This window comes from Mesoplodon densirostris, chromosome 1 (assembly GCF_025265405.1).
Source record: "Mesoplodon densirostris isolate mMesDen1 chromosome 1, mMesDen1 primary haplotype, whole genome shotgun sequence".
In the NCBI taxonomy this organism is placed as follows: domain Eukaryota; kingdom Metazoa; phylum Chordata; class Mammalia; order Artiodactyla; family Ziphiidae; genus Mesoplodon; species Mesoplodon densirostris.
Window position 1 is genome coordinate 53,652,617 of NC_082661.1, and position 8,821 is coordinate 53,661,437.

The 8,821-nt window shown below is 44.7% G+C and overlaps 1 protein-coding gene across 1 annotated transcript; it reads left to right on the forward strand.

Annotated features, from left to right (window-relative positions):
• Nucleotides 1-2,939: 2,939 nt before the first annotated feature.
• LOC132478359 (THO complex subunit 2-like) lies at nucleotides 2,940-7,866 on the forward strand. The gene has a single exon (XM_060081524.1). It carries the CDS (start codon nucleotides 2,940-2,942, stop codon nucleotides 7,779-7,781), a length of 4,842 nt encoding a protein of 1,613 aa, XP_059937507.1. The 3' UTR covers nucleotides 7,782-7,866.
• Nucleotides 7,867-8,821: the final 955 nt, after the last annotated feature.

The following is an 8,821-nucleotide window of genomic DNA, read 5'->3' on the forward strand; positions in this document are numbered from 1 at the left end:
GCACGTGCTAAGAACCCATTAGATGGTAGCTGGTAAAACCTTCCACTCCAGATTTTGGATGATTTGCCTTGTATTGGAGCCAGTGGAGGACAGTTTTTAAGAGCACAAGTTAAGGGTCAGACAGGTGATGTTTAAATTTACTTAGTGCTGCTTGACCTGATCTCCCTGCCACTAACCCCGATCTTCCAGTCTCTTCTCCTCTCAGCAGTCAGAAGTGACCCTGTTAAAAGGTATCTCAGACCATGTCAGTCATGCTCAAAGCCTTACAAGGGCTTCCCAGTGCACTCCATCCGAATACACCCAAACCCCTTCCTGCTCAGCGCAGCATCTCCTCCACCCCTCCCAGCTACCTTGCCAACCTCAGTTCCTATCATCACTCTCTCACTCATTCCACTTAAGCCTTCTGGCTGTTTGGTCTTGGGAGGCGGGCCCCAGGGCCCTTGCACTTGCTGTTCTGGCTGCTTGGAATGCTCTTCGTCCAGATGGCTCTCTCATTTCCTCTCCTCTTTATGCTTAAATGTCACCTCCTTGCCCACCCTTGGCACTCTAGACACTGATCCTGTTTTCCTTCTAGTACCTTCAGGTACTTTCATTACCTGATATGAAGTTAAATATTTATTTGCTTATTTCTTTGTCAGAATCCCCATGTAGAATCTGTGAGTGCTATGAGAGCACAGTCTTTGTTTTATTCCCACTGTAACTCCAGAGCCTAAAACAGTGCAAGGCACACAGTAGGCCCTTAACAAATATTTGCTGAATGAATAAATGAATGCTTGCATGAGGGGCCCTTGCTTTCTTAATCAATCCATGGGAACAATGGTTTCCACCCTGAAGAACTGCTGTGAAGATTAAATGAGATGATGCACATTAGAAGGCAGAAATGCTCAGAAAAAAGTAGCCCTGATCTTCTTCTGTGTGTGAGGGTCAAACCATGCTCATTCCTCACAGATTCCCAGTACCCTGCACAAGACAGGAATGCAGTCTCATAAAAAGACGGGTGGCCAACCATCCCAGTTTGCCTGGAACTGAGGCGTTTCTGGAACTCGGGACTTCTAGTTTTAAAACTAGGAGAGCGGGCTTCCCTGGTGGCGCAGTGGTTGAGAGTCCTCCTGCCGATGCAGGGGACACGGGTTCATGCCCCGGTCCGGGAAGATCCCACATGCCGTGGAGCGGCTGGGCCCGTGAGCCATGGCTACTGAGCCTGCGCGTCCAGAGCCTGTGCTCCGCAAAGGGAGAGGGCACAACAGTGAGACGCCTGCGTACCGCCAAAAAAAAAAAAAAAACAAAACTAGGAGAGTCCTGGGGACACTAGGATGAGGTCCCCCTAATAAAATGGTACATCTACTAGTCCCTCCCAACCTGGGGCCAAGTCCTCACTTACTCAGTTTCCAGGGCAGCCAGCCGGGCGTGGAGCTGCGCTTGAGTGCTGCTGAAATCAGCCACCATGGCCTGCATCTCCTTCCGGTGTTGCTGGCATAGCATCTCCACCTCCCGGGCCCGCTGGGCTTGCTAATCCTCCTCCAGGAGCCTGTGGGGCGGGGTGGAAGTAAAGCTGGGCTTGTCCAGGCTCTAGGGACTGAACCTCTAGGGCACTGGAGTTTCTCCCCACGCTGCTGGGTGGCCTGCAGAATCTAACATCAGAACACAGTGGGAAGGAGATCCGGGGTCAATGAGTTGTGGGGTCCAGCTTGTGGAACCTCTTCTCAGTACCTTCCACCCCAAGCATTCCATGAAGGGGAAACCTGAGCACAAAGGGCAGCCTTCTGGGGGAAGGGGTGGAGGAGAGCTCAGGAGAGGAGTCCCAGAAAACACTCCTTTCACTTGGGGGAGGTGGGTAGGCCTGGAGGCTGAGATTCTGTATCAGAATTACCGAACGCTGTGGACTCTGAGAGCTGGGAGACCAGCGGTCCAGGGTGAGAAGGCAGGATGGGAGAGGGATTAGGAGAACACTGGTTAGAGCCAGGCTGCCTGTGTCCCTCTGTGGCCTACCACTTCCTAGCTGCATGGCTTTGTGCGAACGGCGCTCTGCTCAGTTTCTCCATCTGACAACAGTGGCTACCTTATGGGGTTAGTGAGAGGATGAACCACGTTAATCCATGTCCAGAAGAGCCCGTGGCACAAAGCGTATGTTTGACCATCAGCGATCACTTTTCCTAACCTTGGGGTGGGGCACTGAGGGATCCTCAGACCAGCCTCAGGGGGCCTGACACCTTCTGAAAGTACATGCATATTTTTGTGTGATGATATCCTTCTCCAGGAGAGGGACATCGTTTTCCTCACCTGGAGGGGGCTGTAATCGGAAATGGTTAGGAGCCCCTGCTCTGGTCCAGTCTCCTTATTCCAGTGTCACATGGTGAGTCTCTAACTGAATTTAAGGTGCTCCACCTTGGCCAGGTGGATTCATGGCTGTTTCTCAGATGAGCCTCAGGCCTACTTTCACTTGAACTTTATGCCGGAAACTGGAACATTCCAACTCTGGGATGAAATGGACAAATGCCTTCAAAGATACAAACTACCAAAGCTCACTCAGGAAGAAACAGATAACTTGAAAAGTCCTATATCTATTAATGAAATTGAAGTGGTAGTTATAAACTTTCCAGCCAGGGAAAAAGAAGGCCATGAACTCAGGACTTGATAAAGGGCTATCCAGCCTGGACAAGGCAGTCAGAGTTGCCACCACAATTTACCGAGTGCCAGGGTCAGTGCTAAGCATCTTCCTATACATTTCACTGCATTCTACAACAGCCCTGAGAGGGGGTGGTGTTTTCTACATTTTACAGGTAAGGGCAGGGTCTTGGAGAGATGAGCAGACTCGCCCAACGTCACGCAGCTAATTATGAGCACACAGACGCGGCTCCCGGCATTCCCGTGGGCGGTGCTCCGCTTCGACCCCTCGCTCGCCTGCTACACATCGGGTTTTTGCTCCTAGTGAGGGGAAGATGGCGGACGCAGCTGGCGTGCTTCCCGCAGAGTGGATAAAGAACTGGGAGAAATCAGGGAGAGGTGAATTTTTGCATTTATGCCGCATCCTCAGTGAACATAAAAGCCATGATAGTTCAACTTACAGAGATTTCCAGCAAGCTCTTTATGAGTTATCATACCATGTCATTAAAGGAAATCTAAAGCATGAACAGGCATCTAATGTTCTTAATGACATTAGTGAATTTTGTGAGGATATGCCCTCCCTTCTGGCTGACGTATTCTGCATATTAGATACTGAGACAAATTGTCTAGAAGAACAAAGCAAGAGAGACTGTTTTACACAATTGGTATTAGCATGTTTGTATTTCGTTTCAGACACAGTTCTAAAGGAACGCTTGGATCCAGAAACACTGGAATCGTTAGGGCTTATCAAACAATCACAGCAATTCAATCAAAAGTCAGTGAAAATCAAGACAAAACTCTTTTATAAGCAGCAAAAATTTAATTTGTTAAGAGAAGAAAATGAAGGTTATGCCAGGCTGATTGCTGAATTGGGGCAAGATTTATCTGGAAATATTACTAGTGATTTGATCTCAGAAAATATCAAATCTTTAATAGGATGCTTTAATCTGGATCCCAATAGAGTTCTGGATGTCATTTTAGAAGTGTTTGAATGCAGGCCAGAACACGATGACTTCTTTATATCTTTATTAGACTCTTACATGAGTATGTGTGAACCGCAAACACCGTGTCATATTCTTGGGTTCAAATTCAAGTTTTACCAGGAACCAAATGGAGAGACTCCTTCATCTTTGTACAGAGTTGCAGCAGTACTTCTACAATTTAATCTTATTGATTTAGATGATCTTTATGTACATCTTCTTCCAGCTGATAATTGCATTATGGATGAACACAGACGAGAAATTGTAGCAGCTAAGCAGATTGTTAGAGAACTTACAATGGTTGTACTGTCTTCCGATAAAATTGACCAACGAGAGAAAGAAAAGGAAAAAGAAGAGGAGAAAGTGGAGAAGCCACCTGACAACCAAAAACTTGGTTTGTTGGAAGCCTTGTTAAAGATTGGTGATTGGCAGCATGCACAGAACATTATGGATCAGATGCCTCCATACTATGCAGCTTCACATAAACTAATAGCCCTTGCTATTTGCAAGCTTATTCATATAACTATTGAGCCTCTCTACCGAAGAGTTGGCGTTCCTAAAGGTGCTAAAGGCTCACCTGTTGATGCTTTGCAAAATAAGAGAGCACCAAAACAAGCAGAGAGCTTTGAAGATTTGAGGAGAGACGTCTTCAATATGTTCTGTTACCTTGGTCCTCACCTTTCTCACGATCCCGTTTTATTCGCAAAAGTGGTGCGGATAGGCAAGTCATTTATGAAGGCGTTTCAGTCTGACGGAAGCAAACAAGAAGAGAAAGAGAAGACGGAAATTATCCTTAGCTGCTTGCTTAGCATTACTGACCAGGTATTACTTCCATCTCTTTCTCTGATGGACTGCAATGCTTGTATGTCTGAGGAACTGTGGGGAATGTTTAAAACATTTCCATACCAGCATAGATATCGTCTGTATGGCCAGTGGAAGAATGAAACTTACAACAGTCATCCACTTTTAGTAAAAGTTAAAGCTCAAACAATAGACAGAGCCAAATATATCATGAAGCGTCTAACCAAGGAAAATGTGAAGCCCTCTGGAAGACAAATTGGGAAGTTGAGCCACAGCAATCCAACCATTTTGTTTGATTATATCTTGTCACAAATACAGAAGTATGATAACTTAATAACACCTGTAGTGGATTCATTGAAATACCTCACGTCACTGAATTATGACGTCTTGGCCTATTGTATCATTGAAGCTTTAGCTAATCCAGAAAAGGAGAGAATGAAACATGACGACACAACCATCTCAAGCTGGCTTCAGAGTCTGGCTAGTTTCTGTGGTGCAGTTTTTCGTAAATATCCAATCGATCTTGCTGGTCTTCTTCAATATGTGGCTAATCAGCTAAAGGCAGGCAAAAGTTGTGACCTGCTTATATTGAAAGAAGTGGTAGAAAAAATGGCAGGAATAGAAATTACAGAAGAAATGACAATGGAGCAAGTAGAGGCCATGACTGGTGGAGAGCAACTAAAAGCTGAGGGTGGTTACTTTGGCCAGATAAGAAACACTAAAAAATCCTCCCAGAGATTAAAGGATGCACTATTAGACCATGATCTTGCTCTTCCTCTCTATGTGCTTATGGCTCAGCAGAGGAATGGGGTAATCTTTCAGGAAGGTGGAGAGAAACATTTGAAACTTGTGGGAAAGCTGTATGATCAGTGTCATGATACCCTGGTACAGTTTGGTGGGGTTTTAGCATCTAATCTAAGCACAGAGGATTATATAAAGCGAGTGCCTTCAATTGATGTGCTCTGTAATGAATTTCACACACCCCGTGATGCAGCATTTTTCCTGTCTAGGCCAATGTATGCACACCATATTTCGTCCAAGTATGATGAACTTAAAAAATCAGAGAAGGGAAATAAACAGCAACATAAAGTTCCCAAGTACATTACATCATGTGAAATGGTGATGGCTCCTGTGCATGAAGCAGTGGTTTCCTTACATGTTTCCAAAGTCTGGGATGACATCAGCCCTCAATTCTATGCCACGTTCTGGTCACTGACAATGTATGACCTTGCAGTTCCACATACCAGCTATGAACGGGAAGTCAATAGACTTAAAGTCCAGATGAAAGCAATTGACGACAATCAGGAAATGCCTCCAAATAAAAAGAAAAAAGAGAAGGAGCGATGTACTGCCCTTCAGGACAAGCTTCTTGAAGAAGAAAAGAAGCAGATGGAACATGTACAGCGAGTGCTACAGAGACTGAAACTGGAAAAGGACAATTGGCTTTTAGCAAAATCTACCAAAAATGAGACCATCACAAAATTTCTACAGCTGTGTATATTTCCTCGATGCATTTTTTCAGCAATTGATGCTGTTTACTGTGCTCGTTTTGTTGAATTGGTACATCAACAGAAAACTCCAAAGTTTTCCACACTTCTTTGCTATGATCGAGTTTTCTCTGGTATAATTTACACAGTCGCAAGCTGTACTGAAAATGAAGCTAGTCGATATGGAAGATTCCTTTGCTGCATGTTAGAGACTGTGACCAGGTGGCACAGTGATGGAGCCACATATGAAAAGGAATGTGGAAAGTATCCAGGATTTCTTACTATGTTACGGGCAACTGGTTTTGATGGTGGAAATAAAGCTGATCAACTAGACTATGAAAATTTTCGACACGTTGTACATAAATGGCATTACAAACTAACCAAGGCATCGGTACATTGCCTTGAAACAGGCGAATGTACTCACATCAGGAATATCTTGATTGTGCTAACAAAAATACTTCCTTGGTACCCAAAAGTTTTGAATCTGGGTCAGGCTTTGGGAAGAAGAGTGCATAAAATCTGCCAAGAGGAGAAAGAGAAGAGGCCAGATCTATATGCATTGGCTATGGGCTACTCTGGGCAGTTGAAAAGTAGAAAGTCATACATGATACCTGAAAATGAGTTTCATCACAAAGACCCCCCTCCGAGGAATGCAATTGCCAGTATACAAAATGGGCCTTGTAGTGGGCTTTCTTCATCCTCAACAGGAAGTGCATGTAAATCGGTTGAAAGCAGTAACGATGAGACTGATAAATCAAGGGAGAGACCTCAGTGGGGTGTGAGAGCAGTTAATAAAGCTTCTAATGCCACACCAAAAGGGAATTCAAGCAATGGAAATAGTGGCTCTAACAGCAAAGCTGTTAAAGAAAATGGCAAAGGAAAAGGGAAAGAGAAAGAAAAAGAGAAAAAAGAAAAGACTCCAGCTACTACTCCAGAGGCCCGAGTACTTGGTAAAGATGGTAAAGAAAAACCGAAGGAACAACGGCCAAGTAAAGATGAAAAAGCAAGAGAGACGAAGGAAAGAACACCTAAGTCTGACAAAGAGAAAGAAAAATTCAAGAAGGAAGGAAAAGCTAAAGATGAGAAATTCAAGACCACTGTCCCCAATGCAGAATCAAAGTCGACTCAAGAAAAGGAAAGAGAGAAGGAGCCATCCAGAGAAAGAGATATAGCAAAGGAAATGAAATTAAAGGAAAATGTTAAAGGAGGAGAGCAAACACCAGTTTCTGGGTCCTTGAAGTCACCTGTTCCCCGATCAGATATTGCAGAGGTTGAAAGGGAACTAAAACGTCGCAAAATTGATACCTACCCTTCTCCATCACATTGCTCAACGGTACTTCCCAAAGTTCCTCTGGGTTCTGAGAGCTATGCCAGCTCACCTGTCATCTCCATTCATTTTCTACAGGACAGTCTCATCGAACTCAAGGAATCTTCAGCAAAGCTCTACATTAATCATACTCCTCCACCACTCTCCAAGAGTAAGGAGAGAGAAATGGACAAGAAAGATTTGGACAAGTCGAGGGAAAGATCCAGAGAAAGAGAAATAAAAGATGAAAAGGACAGGAAAGAGCGGAAAAGGGATCACTCAGACAGTGACCGAGAAGTGCCAGCGGACTTATTAACCAAGAGGCGGAAAGAGGAACATGGAACAGTGGGGGTTTCAAAACACAAAAGTGAGAGTCCGTGTGAGTCTCCTTATCCAAATGAGGAAGACAAGGGAAAAAATAAGTCAAATCCGTCAGGCAAAGAAAAAGGCGGTGACTCATTTAAGTCTGAAAAAATGGATAAAATCTCCTCTGGTGGCAAAAAGGAGTCCAGGCATGATAAAGGAAAGATAGAAAAGGAAGAGAAGTGGGACAGTTCAGGAGGAAAGGAAGAGAAGAAACAGTCCTCGGACAAGCACAGATAATGAAGACTTTCAATCAAGGGTATGGACAGACCCCTAAGCTGAAGGTCTCCTAGAGGAGGATGCCAAAGCTCCATGCATCACTCTCAGAATGGTATCTCTTTAATTAAGAGCTTCTGGTGCTGTCCGTTTAATGGGAATCAGCTTTAAATCAGAAGATGAATACACACCACCATCCTCTTTTTTTTTTAATAAATTTATATATTTATTTATTTTTGGCTGCATTGGGTCTTCGTTTGCTGCACGTGGGCTTTCTCTAATTGCGCGAGCAGGGGCTACTTTCCGTTGCGGTGTGTGGGCTTCTCACTGCGGTGGCTTCTCTTGTTGCAGAGCTCAGGCTCTAGGCCCGCGGGCTTCAGTAGTTGTGGCACGTGGGCTCAGTAGTTGTGGCACGTGGGCTCAGTACTTCTCGCTCACGGGCTCTAGAGCGCAGGCTCAGTGGTTGTGGTGCACGGGCCTAGTTGCTCCGCGGCATGTGGGATCTTCCCAGACCAGGGCTCAAACCTGTGTGCCCTGCATTTGCAGGCAGATTCTTAACCACTGTGCCACCAGGGAAGTCCCACACCACCATCCTCTTGACGAGACATTCCAAAGTCACTGATTTGCAGAATATTGTTTTCACCTCCAGGCATTTTCTTGCAGCAAGGTTCCTGTGTATACAATGTTTACTCGAGATTTGCCATCCAGAAGCAGCATCTAGTGAAAATTTCACTAACAGTTTTAGCTCGTCCTACTTTCTCAGAAAGGAGAGGAAATCGCCTCCTGGAACCAGTTCCTTAATCATGTAGATAGGCTGTATTTGTGTGCGAACTTTGATAAATTTGACAATACTGGGATGATTATATTGCTTGAGGATTTTGGCTTCTTGTAAAAATTTTAATTTCAGTTTCTGGGAAGGATCATCTTCACATGTTTTAACAGCAATAGCAGTTTTATCCTTTAATGTGCCCTTAAATGTGTCATCAGACCCAGCCTGGAACCCAAATCGGGCTCCTGATTCAGGAGCTCACGTCTAGTCTCTTAAAGTTTCCTTCTTTGAGAGT